Genomic DNA, 21,906 nt, shown 5'->3' on the forward strand with positions numbered 1-21,906 from the left:
CTTTCTGCTGAAAAATAGCAGCTGTGTGGTTTATTGAAAGAAGTTTGAGAATAAATGCTAGTAGTTTGAAAACAGCTTGAATTAAAGTCCTTTTCTCTCGGATGGTGTCTAGCTGTCAGGTCAGGAAGGTGAAGGTGATTATGATTTGACATGCTTCTCAAAAGAGTAATACCAGGAGTGGATTTAGCTTTTGTTTAGAAACTAATTTTTGAACTGGAGTGGTCTGTCAAGTGAAAGTTTTGTATGGCCCTGGTGTTGAAACTAATGTGGTGAATTTACTGTGTGTAAGTGGTGCTTCTGGGTTTATTTGTGGATGTTTTTATGTGTGTTTTTTATGTGTGAATGTAAAAGTCCATTAAAACATGCACAGTGGATAGGATAATTTTTGTTAACATCTTCTGTAATTCCAGCATAGTTGTAGTTCTTTTTCAGCCCAAGATTTGCAGTCTCAAACTGGAGAATTAGGAGAAGTGCCAAGGTTAGCAGAGGGACAGCTGCTGTGTTCAAAAGGAGGTGGCAAAAAAAGGAGAGGGATTGCTTCTTGTGCCCCAGTTTGTTGCACGAATCCTTTGCTTTTCCCACTAGTTAAAATGAAAGTTGTTAAAGCACCAGAAGTCCCTGTCTTCTCCCTGGTGAGCTGCTTGCTGTAGAAATTAGGTTATTGCAACTGCTGTAATTGATTCCTGCAATACACATTTCTTAAAGATAACTCCCAGTGGAGATTCAGCACACCCAAGGCACGGTATGCTGCTTTGATTTGCAGGACAGCAATGTGTTACCAACATGAAAAATGTATTCTGGCAGTTCTCATGATGTAATTGGATATAAACACTGAAGAAGATCTCTTTGATCTGACTTACATAAGGCTTTGGATTTCTCTACAGTTTTTCATCGTCCTATTTCAAATTTTATCTGATATTTTGGATCACTTATGTCATCATAAACCAACTATCATGTATCCACTGGTAAATTGCAGCTATTTCTGGGTTGGAAGACATCCAGCTGTTTAAAAACTGTAGAGAAGCAACTTCAGAAGAGAAAATGGAAAAGTTGCACCATATTTGAAGCTACAGATTTAAACTACTGACTGCAAAGGGCTTTAAATTGCCTGTAAAGGCAGTTGAGGCAGAGGAAACTTACTAATCTGCACTCCATGAAATAAGAAAACAAAAAATCTGATCTGGAGGAAATGATAAATTGTGAATTGGCTTTTGTGCTGTGGTAGAGGTTTTCAGAAAATTTGGCTGGAAATTGTAGCCATTTAGTATCAGAAAGTTTTGTGTATGACTCCCTAGCAAAAATTTACCCTCTCGCATTTTCAGTGTCATAGAATCAGTAAGGTTGGAAAAGATCTCAAAGATCATCAAGCCCAACCTGTCACCCAAGAGCTTGTGACTACTAAACCATGGCACTGAGTGCCACGTCCAATCTACCTCCAGGGATGGTGACTCCACCACCTCCCTGGGCAGCACATTCCAATGGCTAACAACTCTCTCCGTGAAGAACTTTCTCCTCACCTCGAGCCTAAATTTCCCCTGGCGCAGCTTGAGACTGTGTCCTCTTGTTCTGGTGCTGGTTGCCTGGGAGAAGAGACCAACCCCCTCCTGGCTACAACCACCCTTCAGGTAGTTGTAGACAGGAGTAAAGTCTCCCCTGAGCCTCCTCTTCAGCAGGCTGTGTCATTCCACTTAATTCAGAGCGGGGTGTGAGCTGTGGTCTCACTAGCTCACCTTGATAACAGTACCTAGAAAAAGCATGAAAATTTGTCTATACAAAGTACAAAAATAGTTACTCAGTTTTGCTTCCTGGGTTGCTAGTTTATATTCCTGATGCATTTTCAAGAGCAAGGTTAATATTTTTTTTTTCTCTCTTTTTAAGATCTCAGCTCTAAGTCTACCTCTTCCTCCAAAAAAATTGATTGGAAATATGGAGCGTGAATTTATAGCCGAAAGACAGAAGGGACTCCAGGCCTATCTTGATGTCATTACTACCCATCACATACTGTCTAACTGTGAACTGGTAAAAAAATTCTTGGATCCCAACAGCTATTCTTTAAACTACACTGGTAAGTGAGGAATTGCATTACAGCTTCACTTTGGCATGTCTCTGATTCTTCCATGAATGCTGGCAAGGATTTACACTGAAGTACGGGGGGGAACAACCTTCCAAACGATCATACTGTGCATGTAATATTGTATGGTACTGTTTCTCCAGCTCTGTGCACGAGTTGTGTGGAGATTGTCCCATCTAAATACCTGAATTCTTTTACAGAGGAGGGATGAGAGTCAAGATCTGTATGAGCAGAACTTTTTTGTACTAAATGGGGAGGGTTGGTGTTTGGATTTGCCTACCAGAGTGTAAGGTGTGGTTACATTTGTCACTCCATTTGTAAGCTTCTGTTAAAACACCCAGTCTTCTGAACACTGAATTTTGTGCTCTTCATGGTTCTGAGGTATTTCAAATCAACAGGAACAATTGTGGTCATCTCGTCTGTCACTTCGGGTTGTGAGACTTCCTAGAGCTGTTTGAGCTAGGCTTTTTCAGGGCTTCAGTAAGTCACACACCCTCTCCCTGCAAATACTGGAAAATCACAGCATCCCTTGAAATCTTATCCCAGGGATCAGTTCTCATCATTAGTAAATGTTTCTTCTTAGACTTTGTTTGACTTCAGCTTCAGCTGTTGAACATGGTTAAATATTTCTCTAATAGACCGAAAAAAACTTCCTCTTAGTGGTGAAACCCACTGCACAGTTCACAGGCAAACTGGCTCTTTGCAAAATGCAAAGCATGTTTTCAGAAAAGCAGAGCCTACTGAAGCAGGAACTTACTGCTTCCTTTTCACTTGCCTTACTGTTTTCCCTTTATGTAACATTCTTGTGTCTTTGGCTTCAAAGTGCAAACGACATGTCCCGGATGTTTATGACAAGATGTGGAGGAGCTGTAAATTATTAGTAACTCTTTAAGGATGCAGTTTGTCTGGCTGATCACAGTGCTGACCAAGCAATTTGAATCCTCAAGGAGACACTGACTTCTGTGATAATTTTGAGTGCTTTCATCAAGACTCTTTTTTTTTTGCCAGTTGCTGGGAAATTAGTAGCAATCAAGACTTGGGTTATGAGCTTTGAAGACACCGTCAGTTTTGTCATTTCTTAAATACTGGAGCAGTTAGCTGATACAAACTGCACTGTTCTCTTTTTGCTGACATATTGTTAGAGAAGATACAGTGCAGAAAGATCAGTACATCCTTACCTTTTCAAAATGTTTGTTATGCCAAAATAAGCCATGTTAGAGAAAACTGCCCTGTTGGCACAATTCCCTTTTTCCCCTACTGTCAACACTTCTCACTGAGATTTCCCCTCAAACTGCTTCATGAATAAACCAGTTGTGTTCCCAGCTGTGAGAGAATTCAGTAACCAGAAGGGTGTCCTCCCTTTACCCCCACAAAATGTATGTAGGATTATGATAGCTAGCAAAATACCTCTGCCTGCTCAGAAAAGGGCAGAAAAACGTGTAGTGAAGCAGAACTGAGTAGTTTACACAGTTTACATGTAGTAATAGCAATGTAGATCGCATTAAAGAGATGTAAAAGAACTTTACCGGTGTAGCAGAAGCATTTCATGATCTAATGTAGTCTACACCTCGTGTGGGAAATCTTAGCTGTGAGCATTGTATTTAGACTTGGAAATATAGATCTAGCACAGTTAGAATGCAGACTAGAAAGCTAAGTTTTCCAAAGGCAGTGCCTTCTCTGTTTTCTCTCTGGCTCTGAGTTATCAACTGAAAGATGTAAATGCCCTTTAAGTGTGTTTTTTATCTGGTTTCCTTATTAAAGTGATTTTGCTGACTTTCAGTCTGAATTCCTGCAGGCTTCCTTCTGGCATTGCAACTTACCTACTGTGTGGATAAATACATTCTGTAGTCTCTTAAAAACATTTGATTCTTTTCTTTTGGTTTTTTTCCTTCCTCCTTTTTCTTTGCAGAAATTGCCTTACAGCATGTCTCAATGTTCTTCCGATCAGAGCCAAAGTGGGAAGTGGTAGAGCCGTTAAAAGACATAGGTAAGAAGAACATGTATGCATGAAAGCTTGTCTGCCCCACTGTATGAGTTGTTCTAAGCTTACAGTCCTAGCTTTGCTTACAGACCTTGTCCTGCCTGTAAGCTGTATGTTTCAGTAAAGCTGCTGGTGACTTCTTTCTTTTCTGTGTGTGTAGGTTGGCGAATACGTAAGAAATATTTCTTAATGAAGATTAAGAATCAACCAAAGGAACGGCTAGCGTTAAGCTGGGTATATATACTTTCTCTCATACTCAAATCTTTCTTAATGAACTTGGCTTATTTAATTTATATTGACTCCCATGTGTGAGTGATAGAGATACTCTTGAAGCTCAGGCTTTGAAAGAGCCTTGAAAGCCCTTTTAGTGGGGGTGTGGTGTGGGAGCTGCTTGTATTTCTTTCCTCTGGTGGCAAATCCAGTTTGCAAGTTTCTGGTCATTTGTCCCATTCCTGCACATCAGGTAGCTTGTTACCTGTAGTATGGATTTGCTCACTGAAAATAACAAGGTGATCTTTTTTAAAGTGGTGGGGGTTCTTGCTTAGATCTTTAGTTGTACTGAGAAACTAGTGAGAAAGGCTCAAGTTGCTCCTTTAAGGTAGACATATATCGACACCAGACAGTTTGTTGTTGCTAAACACATTTAGGTTCCTGTGCTGAAACATGCTGCCATCTTAATTACATGAGCATAGCTATTTGTAAGAGTTCACTGCAGAGCAGACATCACTAAAGCTTGCAGTAGAAGGGAAGGGTTTTTAGCTGGAAAGGAAGAAGTTGGGTGGTGGCTTTAGTCTTATCAGTTCACAGTGCACACAGTCCCTTAGTTTGGGGTTGGCAGAGTTCATTCAGTGGTAGTAGTGCACGTCAGACACAGGGGAGGAAGGAGGCTGTAATACTTATTTATGGTCTGACACTTTGTATTGTAAAACCAGGGCGTTATTCATCCTCTTCAAGTTACATTCTGTATGTGTAATTTCCTTACTTGCTCTTCAAAATACACCTTCAAGCAGCTGCCTTAATCTGTGAAAGCATAACATGGATCACATCTTTATGGAATGCAACATCTATTACGATGCCATTCTTTTCCTATTTATTTCCAGGCTGATCTTGGCCCTGATAAGTACTTGTCTGACAAAGACTTACAGTATGCTGTAAAACTTCTTTCTTCCTGTTCTGTGAGTACTACTTGAAGACTTTTGAGTTGTGGTTGTGGGGAGCTGATCTTGCAAAAGCACAAGTAGCCCAGTAGATGTAGTTTGTCATTTTAGAGTTACTTTAATTTAAAGATGTGCAAACCTTTTAATTACATTTCCAACACAGTATGAGGTAACTTTCTCAGCACGTATAATAGTCCTGCAGGATTATTACAGGAGATTCAGAATTGTGGTTAATTGTATTTTTTCCCTGCTTGAGCAGTGCTGTGAGATCACAGGCTTTTATTTCAGCTTCTCCCCACTTTGGGGCGGTTAGGGTAGTGCTGTCAGAAGTTCATTGCTAAGCCATGTGCTGGGGATGTTACCAGGCAGCACTGGATAAGGTGTTTGGGATGAGTGGTGTTCTTTGAACTTATGACAGAAGTATCTTAGTGGAGCTACAACAGGGCTGTACAGCTTAAGATGCTTTGCAGTGGCATGTTAGAAATCAAATAGATGTCTCTGAAACACTGGTATTTGACTCCAAAAGGAGTTTGTCTTTAAGGATGTTAATCATGTGAGAGACTGGCTGAGAAGACTGGCATGTAAACTGCTAAACCTCTGCAGTCCTGGAGCTCAGCAGAAACACAAAACAGAACAGCTTTAAAATTAGGCTTCTCAGCCTGCAAACCAGGCTTCAACTGATGCTTTAAATAAGACCTAAACAGGAGGTCTTTTCAATTAGTGTATGCGTTGCATGTGTCATTTATCCCCAACTCTGCTGTCTCATTTGGTTTCACGAAGTTGCAGGAAGTTGTTGTAGTAATTTCTGAAGACATCAAAGTGTTATGACATCTACTGATGCCAAGTTTCCTTACGTGCCACAAGTTGTGTAAAACCATGGGTGAATTTGTTGGCTTAGCGCGACTTAAACCTGCAGCAGAGCTGCTCATGTGTCAGTGCTGATGGGGCTGGATTCTTCACTTGTCTAAACTTCCAGTCTCTTTTGTTTAAAAAAAAATATATTGGATTTATTTTTATTTTTTTTTCAATTTAGGTGGAAATTAAACAGTGTCCTTTAGAAACTTTCTTTGCATTTATTCCAGGTTAATACTGAATATCTTGAGCAAATGTCACTGAGAGAATCTGGTTTGTTACTTTAAATACACATTTCAGGCAGAGTTTTTCATGCTTGTGAATCCAGCAAAAATGAATTACAGAATCTGTCATCAAAAACTTAACCCACAGGTGTTTTTCTTTTTCTTTTGGCAGCATCCATATATTTACAAAATCACTTTTGCCACTGCCAATGAATCTTCAGCGCTGGTTATTAGACCATTCAGTGAAAAAGGGACACTAAAGGACCTTATTTATAAGGTAATGTCTCCCCCCACCCTGCTCCCAGTTGAAGTGGAAGAATGTTTGCTGGAATGACCATCTTTTACAAAGCTGTTTACCATCTATCACTAAGCAAACTTAAGACTTTTACTGACTTTTCTGGGCATGATACTTGATATGTGTGTTTCTTTTGAAGGCAAAGCCAAAAGACCCATTCCTGAAGAAGTATTGCAATCCTAAGAAAATTCAAGGTCTTGAACTTCAGCAAATAAAAACATATGGAAGGCAAATATTAGAGGTATTCTTTTTCTTTGCTTACCAGCCTGTATGATTTTTAATTTTGAGGCCCACTGGTTTAGCTCGAAAAAGTGGGCAGAGAAGCTTTATTTCAGCAACAGACTTGAAAGCTAAATGTAAGTTGAGATTAGCTGTTGGGAGTTGGGTTTGGATATGTATGTGTGAGGCCATTTCTGACTAAAACATTTGAGTTTTGATATCTCTCTGAGGGGTGTCAATAAGTCTGCTTTGAGCGTTAGCATCGATTGTTTGTTGTGTGAGAGACCTTACCAGTGAAGTGGAAGTGAATAGCTCAGCCAAAGGTGATGTAGGTGGAAGATCAAGTTGAGGGGCCTAATTTGCTATGTATCTGCTTTCGTATTGGAGCATTTAAGATCTTGAGATGGTCAGAGCACATCTTGCCACACTGCTTCTACGTTGAATTTTTTTTCAGGTATTAAAATTCTTACATGAGAAGGGATTTCCTTATGGCCATCTTCACTCTGCCAATGTGATGCTGGATGGAGACACCTGCAAGTTAATGGACTTAGAAAATTCCTTGTTGGGGCTTCCATCATTTTATCGATCATACTTCTCACAGTTTCGGAAAATCAATGTAAGATTCAGGCATTTAATTCAGCTGACTCTTTATCCTCAACTTCTGTTTGTGGAGAACTGGCTAGAATGAGAAAAAACCTCCCTCAGTCCCCTTCCTTTAATCTGAGCTTTCCTCCATCAAATTCTCTTTCTGCTTCTTACGATTCACTGTCTGGCTGCACAGAAGTTTTGTTGCAACGCACTGAAGTGAGGCTGGGGCCAAAGCTAAGCAGGTAGAAGGGGACTGCAGGAGAGTGTTTTATGACAGCAGTGCTGGCACAAATAGAGGTAAACTGCAGTTGTTTTAAGGTCTCTTTCCACCCTGATCCTGTATTTCGTAGGAACATGCATATTGCATACCACTCTTTGTCACTTTTATGTCTGTGCAACAAAGACAACTTATTGCTGGCTCTTAGCTGGGAGCAGTGATTGACCAGCCTTGTCTGGAGTGGATACTGTGGAAATTGATTAGATGCTTGCTGATATCTAGCTATTAAAAGCTGTATTTTGCTTATTTGAAGTGTGTTTCTTAACTGCAGGCTTGCAGAGCAAAGTATCATCTTCCTATGAACATACAAACCCAGTTTTTTCGTGTTGCAGCAGTGCAGTGTTTTAGCCAGCATCTTGCCTGGCCTTCAAGTGCTCGTTGTAATGAATTCCGTACACAGTCATGGGACAGCTGCTTGCTGACCTTGCTGAACAAGTTCTACTGTGTTGTCAAAGAAACAATCAAAAGTTCATGGTTAGTCCAAATCTGTTAGTGCCATCAAAGCTCTAAACCTCTTCCAGTAAGAGGAGCCACTTCTATTTAAACATGATTAAAAACTCTCAGGTATGTGCTGTCTGGAGTCAAAGCATGTATATACAGCTTGTACAAACCGAAGGAGGAGTGACAAAGACTCTCCTAGGTTTGTTTGGTAGGTATTTTTGCTGTCTTTTTAGCTTCCTCTCTGAAAAATGACAGCTGGTCATATTATGAATGTCATTCTCTGCTCTTTGACTTAGGCAGGAAAATAGGCTTGGTTGTGATTCACATCGATGTATACTCAGCTGTTGTGTATGAAAAGAGTTTACTACTTCACATGTTTTTACAGACTGGCTATTCTGCTAGCCCATTTGTATCATCATGTACAGAGAGACAGCAGTACTTTTGTTAGCTTAAGGTGGGAAGATTTCATTTGAGCTACAGTTATGCAAGGAAATGGTTGTGGTTAGGAACTGTCTTAATGGTTCCTCTTTTCTATGTTCAAATGCAAGACCACTCATTTTCTCTTTAATGGGTTATTGTATGTTTTCAAACCAGTTGTGAAAAACTGATTCATTCTAGCAAGCTATGTTTTGTTTTGTTTTTGTTTCTGATCCACCACAGACTTTAGAAGGTGTTGATGTACATTGCTTTGGACACTTACTGTATGAAATGACATATGGAAGACCCCCAGATACAATTCCAGTAGACAACTTCCCTCCTGCACCATCAGTGTTTGTTGGTTAGTATGCAATCTGGAAAGTGTCAGTCTTGGCTTCCTGCTTTTTATCTAAGCTGGAGTGCTAATGCTGGGACATTGGAGCAGGTTGCCCAGGGAGGTGGTGGAAGCCCCATCCCTGGATATTTTTAAGGCCAGGTTGGATGGGGCTCTGAGCAACTCGATCTAGTGTGAGGTGTTCCTGCCCACGTCAGGGAAGTTGGAAGTGGATGATCTTTGTGCTCCCTTCCAAGCCTGATAATTCTGTGATTCTGTAATAGCAGCCTCAGATCTTTGCAGCCTGTGACTGGAAAGAATTAGTAATTTGTAACAACAGCAAATGTGTTCTTCATGAAAAATATGTAGCATATAAAGACAATTAATTTTTGCTTTTAAATTAGATTTTTTTTTTTTTTAAACTGAGGGATAAAGCAGTGTGTAGTAAGTAATTGGATGCCTGGATTCCCTCACCTCATGTCTAACATTCTTGAAGAGTTTGTGTGTGCAATAGTAACATTATAACAAAAACCACATGCCGGACTGCTTCATCACTGCTGAGCTGATGCAGGACTTGGGGGAACATCGCGCAGCAGTGCCAGACATTCATTCTAAATCATTCGCTATCCTGCTGTGCAAAAATGTGGTTTTTTTTGTTCTTCTTTCTGGGGTAGTTTCTGTGTTGGAGTCCATTCTGACCTGTGAAGCTCTGAAGAATGGCATGCCAACTGTTTCGCGGCTCTTACAGATGCCGTAAGTGCTGTTTCGCTTGTTTTATGGCAGTGCTTTGAATTCTGTTCAGGGGAAGAACTTTTTTTCCCTCTTGCTCCTTTTTAGAAAGGTTTACTTCGTGTTACTGAGGCTTGTGTAATGCATCTCAAAAGAAGCTTTAAAATGGATAAGCTTTATAGAGCCCATCCCCTGTGAATATGACAGATGCTCATTTAAAGTTTCTTTGTCTCTTGGTGTGTTGGGGCTGTTATAAACACATTTTATTTAGCGTGGTGCTATGGATTAGATTGATCCAGCTATTAAAAGCAATGCAAGCATGTACAGGTTGTTTTAAAGCCTTTAGAATAAGGAGTCTTTTTGTATGTACCCTTCAGGCCTACTTCAATAGCTTTGGCTAATAAAAGGGCTCTCTTTCTTTGCTCAGCAGTGACATTTAGACTTGGTCTAGGTATGAAATGTTGTATAAGAGTTCTGGGTGGTTTCATGGAGGGTTAGCTTAAGGATTCTCTGAAGCATAAAGAAAACTAATTTCCTTACAGGCTGTCCTCCCAGTGATGTAGTGAAGTGGCAAGGGCAGGTATGGAGCAAGACTAGGATGCTGGAAGGGAGCAATGTCAGTGCATGACTGAGCTGGAGATCATACTTGTTTGTATTGCCACCATGCCTGCAATGAGGAGACAGTATAACCAGGGAAATTCTGCAGTCAGTGTGCTGTGACATGTCACCAGCATGCTGAGCATAGAAACAGTTCCTGGTAGAGAGTCCTGTAATTCATACCAGGTGCCAGAGTCATATCCTTAAAAATGACAAGTTGCAGTACAGGCCTGTAGTAACTTTCCATAGTGAACAGCAACAAAAGATCTCTGAAATACTGATCTCTGAGCCAGGCTTGACATCTCCTTCTGGGACAGTTTTCTAGTATGTTCTCCTGAACAAAGTATGGTGAAATGGACTAACCAGTTTATTTTCAGACTACCATTGCCCTCTAGTGTCTCTGTTTTGGATGGAACAGGATGAAACATGTATGCTTTTGCTTCTGATACCATAGAGAGAAGAGCAAAGATATTAGAATATTTGCTTTAGTTACCTTTGCCAGAGTACAGACAAGAATGCAGGTGTTTTCAGATGCTGAGTTCACTCTTTGATATTTCACAGTGTTCTTGTTAATGCTGCTAAAGTAGTGCTAAGAGAGTCTCCTTTAAAAAGCAGTAATTTAGTTTAGGTGAAATTTAAAATTAAGTCCCTTTTTTCATTGAAGAATTCATATACTTTCAAGGAAAAGGTTTTCTATTTTGGGGGAGCCCTTTTCTGTCTTTGATAATCGTCCTGCTTTCAGAATACTTCACATAGTTTTGCTTGCTCTTCCATCAGTAGTGGCTACATTCTGAGGGTTGGATGCTGCTAATTTTACGTTAGCGCTTGGAGAATTAAAATCAGTACCTAAAAAACTATGGAATTAAAACCCAACCAGTGGCCTAAGGATGAGGACAGAGAAAGAAAAGGAGAAAGAGTGAATTAGGCAAACAGTACCAGTACTGTTCTCACTGTGTTTCTGTCTCTTGGGAATAATATTGTGATTTTTAATATTGCTTTTTTCATCCACTCACAGATTATTCAGCGATGTTCTGCTAACGAACTCCGAGAAACCACAGTTTAAGGTAGAGTTGGACATTGATTTGTTGTTTGTGGGAGTGCCAGGCTGTGGGCAGCTGTGCATTAATTGGCAGATAGAGTAGGGGAGAGATAGCTTAATATGGTTTTATGGTGATTGTCATCAGTATTCTATTCTATTTGGAATCCTTTGCTGCATTGCATCTGAGAATATTATATCACTCCTTTGAAGGAGGACATAGAGTGACCCATGAGTGTTCAAGTGCAGTTCCTGTCCTGGAGTGCATTTATGTGACCATTGGTGGAGCTCTCTATGAACAGAGGCTTGCATTTCTCCTTAAGTTTAAGTGAAACCTCCTGTGTTCTAGTTTGTACCTACTGCTCCTTGTCCTGTCACTGGGCACACTGAGAAGAGCCCACACAACTCCTGCAGGTCCCTTTTCAAGGCCTTTTGCTGCTGCACTTCACTAAGTAAAAACCCCCAGGAAGAGGCAGCAAATTGCTAAGACTTGGGGAAATTGATTCTGAGTGAGTCCATCAGCACATTGTTGCCAGCTCCAGCGCTGCAGAAATGGAACCTTTGGGGATCCACATCTGCTCCCACTGGGGAGCTGCTCCAAAGCACTTCTCACAGAGGGCATAGTGTCCAAACTTGGGGCTTTAGATGAGCAAGATGATCACATGAATGGTGAGTTTTGAGTGGAGGAGTTGTGTTTTCCTTTATCATGTTTCATGCTGTGATTTTTTTTTCCCCCCCCATTCTGTATTAGATTCCTACTAAGCTAAAAGAGGCATTGAGAACCTCCAAGGAATGCATAGAAAAGCGATTAACAGAAGAACAGAAATTGGTAATGTCTGCATTTCTTTACTATATTTTTTACAAACATTCTATTTGTTCTTACCACTTCTACATGGGGAGAGTGAGTTTTTATTCAGAGGTGATTTTAAGTAATAAAGGCTTTCATATGGGAAGTTGGAAAACATCTGTTGACTCTGTGGCATGTCACTGTTTCAAGTGATGCAGCTTCACAGGCAGTGGCTCCTAAGTTAACTGCAGCATGATGCTCAATGCTGTGCCAGCAACTGTAAAGACAAAAAGGAAGAAGGGAAAAAAGAAAACTAAACCTACAAAGTGACTATGTTGTATTTTCTTTTACCCCATACATATCCCTTGTTTGAGAACATGTAGGATTTTACCATGGGCTTGTTCTGTTTTTCCCTTCCTCTCAAAGATTCACCAACACAGAAGACTGACAAGAGCTCAGTCTCATCATGGCTCTGAAGAAGAAAAAAAGAAAAGGAAGATCTTAGCACGAAAAGTAAGCAATCTCTAAGTAGGTTTCTCACAGAGAAAAAGATGTGTGCCTTTTCTGACTGTGTAGCATGCATAGCCAGAGGTGACACTGCTCTGTTCTGCCCTGTGGTTTTCTGTACTGCTCCTTGGTTGTTTTCACTTAGTGACAGACTTCCTGAGAAATTACAGCTACAATAGTAGCTGACTTGTGTATTGGTTTAACCTGTGAGAGGCTGTTGTATGGAAACAGTCTTAAGTTATTACTTCATACACAGCTGACAATCTGTGATGCTTCCTGCTGCATGGGGAGGGTATTGTAGCATTTTTAAGTTGTCTCTGGCAGTGCACTGTCTGCATTCCTCTTCCTTTTTGATAGGTCAGTTTGCTACATGTCCCTGATGGACAGAGGGTCTAGCTGCTTGCCTAGAGATGTTTGGGCATAGAACAGCCTTGCTGCTGTTGTCATCGTGGCAGCACATGTTGGGTGTGGGGAGAGGGAGGTAGGGCATTGATAAGTTTCTTGCACTACAATGGATGGCTGTTGCAAGTCTGTGTGTCAGGTCAGTCCTTAGCATGGACAGCAATTATTCATTCCCATCTTCTGTTTCTTTTGTTCTGTTGTAAAGAAGTCGAAACGCTCTGCCTATGAAAGTGGAGAAGAACACTCAGCAAAATACAGCAACTCAAATAACTCAGGTAACTACAGTGAGAAGAGCTTTCTTCTACACAGCTGTGTCAATGCTTTTCTGCTGTCATTTTCTGGCTTACAAGATCCAGGGTCACCATCAGTTTACATATTAATACTGTACTACCAAAGCCTGATACCACTGCTGTGGGTATTTCATATAATAGATAAATCAAGACCTTAAAAGTATCATCACTGTTAGATTTTTCAGCCACTTAATTTAAAGCAATGTGCCCTCTTTTCTGTGTCTCATTCCTAAAAAAAGCCAACCAAACAAAACAGTCTCTTCATTCTGTTTAATATTTGAGTTAAATAATGGGGCATTTAGTAATGCAGCCTTCAGGGAGAAAATCTCAGGTGATCTATGTTCTGCAGTAAGGTGTTAAGATGAATGTGGAAATTATGTTTAATTGCTGCTTCAGTTCCAAATTCTAAAACAACAGAGTCTTTGACAGGTCTTCATTTAGTTAAAAGGAACAGTCAATACTACTGAATAGATTAAGTGGATTGACTTGCTTGGCTAAACTGTGTCCAAAATCAGCCTGTTGTGGTGTAGTCAGATGTCAGAATAACTTGTGGAGTACAGCAACTGACTGAAAATAATCTCTTGGAAGGAGAACTGGGGTGCCATCCAAGCAGTGGCACAACTCCTTAAGGAGAACACAATTTGGCCACTGAAATCCAACAGCTTAAGCAACAGAGGAGTATTTGCAATTGGGGAATACTGTTGAGTGTGCTTTTTGTGTGTTTGGACTTCCTCTGGTACTGTGTACTGTAAAAGCTTCTGTTCAGATTGGGTCTGAGTGACACTGTGCCTATGAATGGGAATCTTTCCCAAGATTTCAGTGAAAGTAGGATTGGATCTTCAGTCAATAAAGTTGGCCTGTTTCTAACAATCTGTCTTGTCTGACTGTTGAATTTTAATGTCACAGCTTTAGTTACTAGACTGTTGTTTTATTTAGCAGGCTCTGGGGCGAGTTCCCCATTAACATCTCCATCATCCCCCACTCCGCCCTCTACAGCAGGTAAGTTCAAGAGTCCTTACAGTGTTTGTCTTTCTTCTTTTTTGTTTTTTAAATCCCCCCTTTCCCCTCCCCTGCCCCTTAACTGTGGCTGTTATTCCCAAGGATGGTTAAAGGATGGTGCTTTTCAAGGATGGAACACAGAGATGACATTTTATCTTCTGTCAGCCTGAGTGTGGGCCCGTGCTCTCTTCTGAAGGCCATAGACAACATTTTAATACTCTTTTCATTTAATAACCTTTCTTGAGATGTACATGCTATACACATGGATTTATCCATAGAGACTCCGAAGCAAGCACTTATCTCTATCACTCCAATCCTACCCACACTGCTGCTTTCCAAACATTTTCTGGGCCTTGTGTTGCAGTATGCATTTGTTCTGATGTTAATGGTCTGTTGAAGACCAAATGATGTTTGTCAGTCCCTCATTTCTGTTTATTGTGTCCTTATACCTGTTCTGCAGTGCCAGGAATATTGGATGAGACAATTTCATTGGCTTAGGCTACATACATGTTCTGGAACAGGTTGCCCAGGGAGGTGGTTGAGGCCCCTTCCCTAGAAATATTCAAGGGCAGCCTGGTCTATTTGAGGTTGTCCCTGCTGACTGTGGGGAGGTCTGACTGGATGGCCTTTGAAAGTCCCATTAAGCCCAGACCATTCTATGATTCTATAAATCTCCCTAGTTCTGAATATTGGGTGATAGTGGATGTGCTTCAGCCTGAAAGGCTAGAAGAGGAGCACTTGCAAAACATCAGCAGCAAAAGGTGTTACTGGAATTCCTTTCTTGAAGGGACGAGCCCATAGCAGTGCTGTTTGTTATGATGACTCATGCCAGAAACTTTCTGCACAGCACAGCTTGTTAACTAAAGTGATGCAAAGTTATGTTTGCTATGGGTGGCCTCTCAGAGGACACAGCAGTATGTGATGTAACTCAGTCATGCTGAAAGTCAAATTAGTCATTTCTCCCTCAAGCTCAGGGTATGTTAAGTGTGCGTATTATGAACTACTCCCAGTCAGCATAAACAAGATAATTACTGTTAGTGTGTTGCACAATGACAGTGCTGTTTTCTGGATGTACTGACTGTTAGCTGGAGGGTTTATTTCAAGTTCTGTGTGCTTTAGTAAGGAAGTAGCTGAAATTGCAAAAGAAAACCTTATGCCTCCAAAATGGACAGGTGTTGAGAAAACCTTTATGTTTTTTTCTGCAATAAAACTTATGTTTTAACTTGAACCTGTTAGAACTTGTCTGGGGGCTTTTTCAAGCTTTGAGCATGTGGGTGCAGGTTTGTGTGTAAAGGTGGTTCAGAGTGGCTAAAAATGCTCAAGCTTGAGCTCAGACCTTGGCCCTGTTTTTCATACCACATTGTCACAGGGTGTCACTCATGCTGCTGCCAGTGTGCTGATGTCTGACACGGTGCTCATGGCCCTGCCCTGCATCCTGATTGGAAAGTACTGAAGTGTGCCGATGGCTTTGATCCTTTTGATGGGGTGTAAAGGCAAATATTGCCATTTTAGGAATGCTTTCTGAGTAGAAGTCATAGAAGAGACTTCAGCTAGTAGTTCTAAGAAAAATGTAGTGTGTCTGATTTCCCCCCCCCCCCCCTTTTTTTATCTTCACCAGCAGTGTTGTAGCTTTTTTATTCTAAGCAAGTACATTATTACTGACTCAATGAAAGACTCCCTGGCCCCATGGTAAGACTTTCTTTGTGACAATTGATTCATCTATAGGTTGTATGTCTCTCTTCCAGTTTCCTGGTACCAACTAAGGATATTTACCTCTACATCAAAATTGCTTGTGGGTATCAGTGTGGTGAGAGGACTCTTAAAAGAGGGCTTTCAGTCTGTAGTTCTGGTTTGGTTGTTACGTTAGAATCATGGCATCTGAAAGCATCCTGCTGATGCAGTGCATAGGAAAATGAAAGGCTGATGTGGAAAAATGTACCCAACAGAAGCTCTTGTCCTTGTCCTGTCCTGTAACCAGCTGAATCAGTGAGGTGTGTGGGTACATGCACTGACCAAAGGAGAACAGGCTTCAGGCTAACATACCTTGGGGAAGCAACCTCATTCGGGGGGTTCTCACACATAGAGAGGGGCTTTGTTGCTGAGCAAAGGCCCTGTAAGGTTTAGCTTGTTACAGGTTTTGGTATAGTCAGTGCAAAACATGCTAAGAAATAAAACAATCTCTGGCTTCAGTGGTCTTCATAATGACAGGCACAGCTGTAGAACTGAACATATGATTGCTTTAAGAGGATTGGTATCTACTAGAAATGCAGATTCTCCTTGCCTAGAAAGTTGTGGGCTGGTTTTGTTGCAGGTACTTGGCTCAGTAGCATCTTCAAAATGGGGGTTTTTAGATTCTGGCAAGTGATTCCAATGTAACTTCTCACTTTTCCTGACATTTCTCTTGAATATTTGATTCTTTTTTTCTCCACTTGCACAATTCTTTGCTTCCTTGAAAATCTGTTATTTTACTTTGTGGTTGTAAGCTGTGGCTGGGATCAGAAGGGTTTCAGAACATTGTGATATAGGTAATTTAAAAATCCACTGCATCTTCTCTAAATAAAGCAAGCCCTTAAAATACTAATGAGTGCTCTCTAGAAAAGAGAGAAGTTTGGAGGGTGCCATTTTTGCTTGCCTGCGAGGACTGCCAGAGTTGTACACAACTTCAGCTATCTTTTTCTGTGCCAGTTGTGAATCCTTCAGTACGTGTTTCACAGACATGTTTCATAGATGGTGCACCTTTTCTGCTCTTCCCCTCTTTGTGAGACAGTTTGAATGCTTTAGTAAGTTCTCTTCATGAGTGTCTCTGACCCATGCAGCATAAGTGTAAATACAGGGGTTAATACAACAGAAAGTGTGTCCTTGGACTGAATGGATGCCATCTTCTGTGGCTAGTCTTCCTGCAGGTCTCTTGCTAAATCTCTCTAAATGCACTTCAATCCTGTAAAGCTTGAATTAAGGCATGTGCAGTTGAAAGCATGTGTGTTGTATTTGTTCAAGTATAGCAATGCTTTTATAGCATGGAAAACTCTGGTTCACTATTCAGAACCAGAAAAAGTATTGTATATGTAACATGAAATAGTTGCTCTGCTCTCCTCCTGTTTGTGAGTGAATACGACTGTATTGACTTTTGTAGTAACTTTTCAGCTAACAGTATCTGTTTTTCTCACTTTGACACGAGAACTGGATGATTAACTTGTGTCCTCTCTCTTTCTCTGCTGTTTTCAATAGAGCATGCATCATTTTGAACGTGAATTTTCGGAAAAGTAAGCTAATGCTGATTTATCTCTTTAAAGATGCTCTGTTTCTCTATGGGAAAGTGAAATGCAAACCTTGAACTTGCTTAGTATTGGGAGGGAATAGAAGAAACAAAACCAAGATCTGAACATCCATGTGGATTACTTTAATGAAATGCAGCATCTTTAAAAACTCTACCACTAAAATGACTTTGTTTGCACCCCATTCTCAGCCAAGTTTTTAATGCTGTTTGCACAATTGCTGTCACTTGAAATTCATAATTAAGTTTTTGTTTCAATTCAGGCCTCAAGTTTACAGCATCTGATTTACTTCCTATTCCTTTTAACACACTCTTTTAACAAAAAATGTCCCTGTAAAAAAACGTTGGTAAGTTCTTGTTTGAGTGTTTTGTTCTAATAGGTGCATGAATGAACAAAATGTGTGTTTTCAGGCAGCTTCTTCCAGCATATATATATTGGAATGGTCTGAGTGCTTATCACAAACGTGGTGGTTGTGTTTTGGTTTGGTTTGTGGTTTTGGTGTGGGTTTGTTGTTTGTTTGGGGGTTTTTTTGTTTGGTTTTGTTGGGGTTTTTTGGTTAAATACAGGAAAAAATGTACACTGTTGCACAGAACAATTTAATCTGTAGATGTAACTGCATTTGACTACACAAGCATGAGCTAAGATTTCCTTTGCATCCACCACTCATATCAGAAAGGGAAGGACAGCTGGGTTTTGATTAACGAACTGAAACAAATGGAACTGCAGATTTTTACAAGCATGCTTTTAGTGAGCAGGTTCAATAGAATCAATAAGGTTGGAAAAGACCTGAGAGATCATCAAGTCCAACCTATCACCAGACACCTCATGACTAACTAAACCGTGGCTTCAAGTGCCATGTCCAATCCCTTTTTGAACGCCTCCAGGGACGGTGGCTCCACCACCTCCCTGGGCAGCACATTCCAATGGTCAATAGCTCTGCATAATGCTCATAGCTAGATGAATACCATTTTAAAACCTGTGTATTTATGTTTTAAGGGAGAGCTCAGGTGTGAGAGGTCCATTGCTTGTAATCAGTCTCCCAAGAACTTTACTGTATGCTGTTGTTGTCAGCAGTTCCATTTCAATAATAGCGAGTCCTGAGGAATTAAACAAGTTTCCAGGAAGGAAAGTGGCCATTGATATCTTTTCTGTCCCCATTGTAAAATAACCACATCAAAATATGAAGATAATATATGGAGTTTTGGCCTAATATTACTTAGTGATTCCAGCCCTTTGTGGCTTTTTTGCCCCCTTCTCTGGCAAACGTGCACCCTCCTTCACTGCACGGTGCCCCTGTCTTTGTATTCTGTGCAGAATCCTGGCTGCTCTTTTCACAGTTGATTCCTGTTGCATCTTGTACAGCTACTTGCATAGTGCCTTCAAGCCTCACCTTGAAATTCCAGCCCAAACCCTTGTCTTTGTTCTCTGCAGTTCTTGCATCTCTTTGAAGCCATTTAATTTATGATTATGGTCTTGGCTTTCTTACAGCAGTTGATCTGATCAGTTTTGTGATAGTGTTGGTATGCCAGTCCTTCTGACCACTTTAACCACAGAAGTGGTTACTTGAGCTGTTCTTGGTCTTGTTCTTCCTTTGGCAAAGTATCAAGTTTTGATTTGCTGGCAGTCTGTACACACATGAGAAACAGGCAGCCTCTAACCTAGGGGATGGTTTTCCAGGATATCTATTAATAAACAGCCTTACTTTGGCTAGTGTGAAAAGTAGAAGTGGGAAAGTTAGATGGCCCCAAGGCATCAATATGCAATTCATTTCAATTTGTGCTAACACTGTGTGATGTTTTTATTATTTAAGAGAGAGCAGCTGATCCACATGCAGCAGGCATATTAAATTGTTTTGGCTGACCTCTGATATTTCTGCTAGGGCATGAGTATTTCCCCTGGAAGAGAGGAGAGTGAAGATGAGCCCAGTATGTGCTTCCATGTTTTGTTGTCCCAGATGGTTTTCATGCCAAGGAGAATTTCTCCTGAAGAGTTGGAAGTGTGACAATCACAGCATGTATTAATGTACTCTGGCAAAATTGGATGCTTTGTGTGAACACTTTGCATTTTGAGCTTGCTTCCATATGGAAAAAGTTTTGCTTCAAAGACTGGTACAAATAGAAGATGAGGGAGCTTTGGTTTATGTCTTTCATCTGGTATAAATGCTTGTTTTGATTACAGATATTACTTTTTCATTATTGCTTGTTAATCTGAGAGCGAGTGTTAGTCAGGAATTGAGAGGGGAGCACAGAGAACTTGTCCAGCTTCTTGTTTTCTGTAGCTGAGCTTTGTCCTTCATCAAATGCTTCTAGAGTCCATGTGGCATAATGTCCTTTAACTGCTTGGTATTTGCTTACTTCTTAGCAAGCAGTTCTACTCCAGTAACCAGATTCGTGGTTGGCCCCATGTTGTTTTGCTTTGTAGTCCGTTATTATAGCAGTTCTTGCCACTTACCAGTGCAGTCCTCTTTGTAGGTTAGAGCTACCAGAGGCAAATCAAGACTTTAGGAGCTGTTTGTCTCTCTAGTCATACTGTGCAATAACTCATGATCTAGATGACAGAGTTAAAATTCAGTGCTGAATAGTTCCAAGATACTAATTGCTGTGCCCCTACTCATTCCAGGCTATTTGAGACAAGACAGGCCCATCATTCTCCATATAGCAGCAAATCCCACCTTCACATCTTGTGGAATGTCATGTGGTCACCTCCAAAGCCCTTTGCTCTTACTCCTGCCTGTATCTTTGATTAATACTTGAGTAGAAAGGGTGATGCAATGTGCAGCAGCAATGCTGCAAAAGATCAAGTTGTCTGAGAGCTGCTTGTGGAAAACAATGCCACTTGCCTGCATCTGTCAGGAAGCACCTCCATGCAGGCCCTTGCTGCTGGACTAGCTGCCTGCCTGCACTGCTGTGGGTTCTGGCTTCCTAGAGTCAGGATGAGGTGTGATGAACAGCATGAGAGGGATGTGACTGGGGTAGGAAGCAAGGGCCAGAGTGCAAATGTAAGTGGTGGGAACGTGAGAGGCAGGCAAGAGGCGTGAGTGGCAGATGGCTGTGATTCATTCAGCCTGTGAAGCAAGCATTTGTTACATGTTTGGAGAAAGTCTGGCAATACTGTGGAAGTGTAAAACACTTCCAGAAAACTCTATCTGCAGTTAGTACTTCAATAATGGAGTATAATCTGCCCAAGAAGTCATCACAAATACTACAGTGATGTGGTCCTTTAAGAGTGTAAAATTAATTGTAAATAAGAGCAGGTAGTGAGACTTGCTTCCAGTCTTGGCTACTGTTTGTGACCCAAAGAGCAAACTGCTTCACTAGGGAGAAACAGGGGAAGCTGAAGCCAAAACGTCCTGTTAAATGGTCCCAAATTCACTCAGTCCAAGATGACATTTGATTCATGTTTTGCACCCTTGAGTACTGAGGAACTTCAGGCTTCATTTCAGAGGTGTCTCAGAGGACACAGCTGCAGATAGAGGGATTTGATCACTGGCATTTTTCATCCGTTCTGTTTTTCACACTCCACTGGCATTCAGGGAATGAAGTGACTAGTGCAGGACTGACCAAGTCCAGCTAAGCAGCTACAGCCCTCTGCAGCAGGACCTCCCTGACATAAACTACATTTCTTGTCAACAGGAGCATCATCAATACCTCCAGCACCGCCACCACCGCCCCTGCCACCAGCAGCGCCTCCTCCTCCTCGTACAGAGGTGCCAATGCAGCCAAGCCCTCAGCCTGATGTCAGTGCAAGCCGAGGAGCCTTACTCAGCTCCATTCAAAACTTTCAGAAAGGAACTCTGAAGAAAACACAGACGTGTGACTACAGTGCTCCCAGGATCAGCTGAGGCCGCTCATCACACCAGGATTGAATTCTCTCTCCCCATCCTGTGCTGTCTTGGAACAAGACCCTCCTGACCGGTGACTGATCTACCAGCACATAGCAGCTAATCGCACTGCAGCTCCGGTTACCCGGATTTCAGCCTTCCTTGAGTAGCAGCACTGCCCTGTCTGAATTGTGTTGCCATGCTGTGCCAAGTACTCCATTCTTTATTTGGTTTCAGGAACTTTGTTCTCTAGCTAGTTTCAGGGCTACAGCAACTTTTGTATAGCTGAATAAAAATCTGAAAATAGGAATGACCACAACCCTGGTGCATTGATGCATTTGCCCTAGATCTATTCCACCCCTTTTTTCCCAGTTACAGAACTGTAGTTTGTCTGCTCAGTTTCTCAACTCTTCATGGATTTGTAACTCATCTTACTGCTGGCTGCACTGAATCAGCAAATTTTGTTTTGGATAATCCACCCCCCCCCCCCCAAACCTTAAAGCATACTGCACAGGTGAGGGACCTGAGAATTAAATCTTATTGCCACCATCTTTGCTGGTGGAGTAAAAATGCTGTCTCATTAGACTTGTTTAAATGGACATCTACCT

General features: G+C 41.2%; 1 protein-coding gene across 7 annotated transcripts in view; it reads left to right on the forward strand.

Annotated features, from left to right (window-relative positions):
- Positions 1-21,838, forward strand: part of PXK (PX domain containing serine/threonine kinase like) — a 38,799-nt gene extending 16,961 nt beyond the window's left edge. For 2 of the 7 annotated variants that reach the window (XM_054180637.1, XM_054180657.1), the window contains 15 exons: positions 1,879-2,065; positions 3,981-4,058; positions 4,213-4,286; positions 5,153-5,227; positions 6,458-6,562; positions 6,720-6,821; positions 7,254-7,415; positions 8,766-8,883; positions 9,531-9,609; positions 11,198-11,246; positions 11,970-12,047; positions 12,432-12,518; positions 13,120-13,189; positions 14,141-14,203; positions 21,111-21,838. In XM_054180637.1, the coding sequence (XP_054036612.1) occupies positions 1,879-2,065; positions 3,981-4,058; positions 4,213-4,286; positions 5,153-5,227; positions 6,458-6,562; positions 6,720-6,821; positions 7,254-7,415; positions 8,766-8,883; positions 9,531-9,609; positions 11,198-11,246; positions 11,970-12,047; positions 12,432-12,518; positions 13,120-13,189; positions 14,141-14,203; positions 21,111-21,319 (1,536 nt within the window). In that variant the 3' untranslated portion in view covers positions 21,320-21,838. Of the gene's footprint in view, positions 1-1,878; positions 2,066-3,980; positions 4,059-4,212; positions 4,287-5,152; positions 5,228-6,457; positions 6,563-6,719; positions 6,822-7,253; positions 7,416-8,765; positions 8,884-9,530; positions 9,610-11,197; positions 11,247-11,969; positions 12,048-12,431; positions 12,519-13,119; positions 13,190-14,140; positions 14,204-17,431; positions 17,824-21,110 lie in introns of those variants that run through there. The other 5 variants (XM_054180646.1, XM_054180668.1, XM_054180610.1 and 2 more) reach the window with 4 other exon arrangements.
- Positions 21,839-21,906: the final 68 nt, after the last annotated feature.

This window comes from Dryobates pubescens, chromosome 1, assembly GCF_014839835.1.
Source record: "Dryobates pubescens isolate bDryPub1 chromosome 1, bDryPub1.pri, whole genome shotgun sequence".
Taxonomy (NCBI): Eukaryota; Metazoa; Chordata; class Aves; order Piciformes; family Picidae; genus Dryobates; species Dryobates pubescens.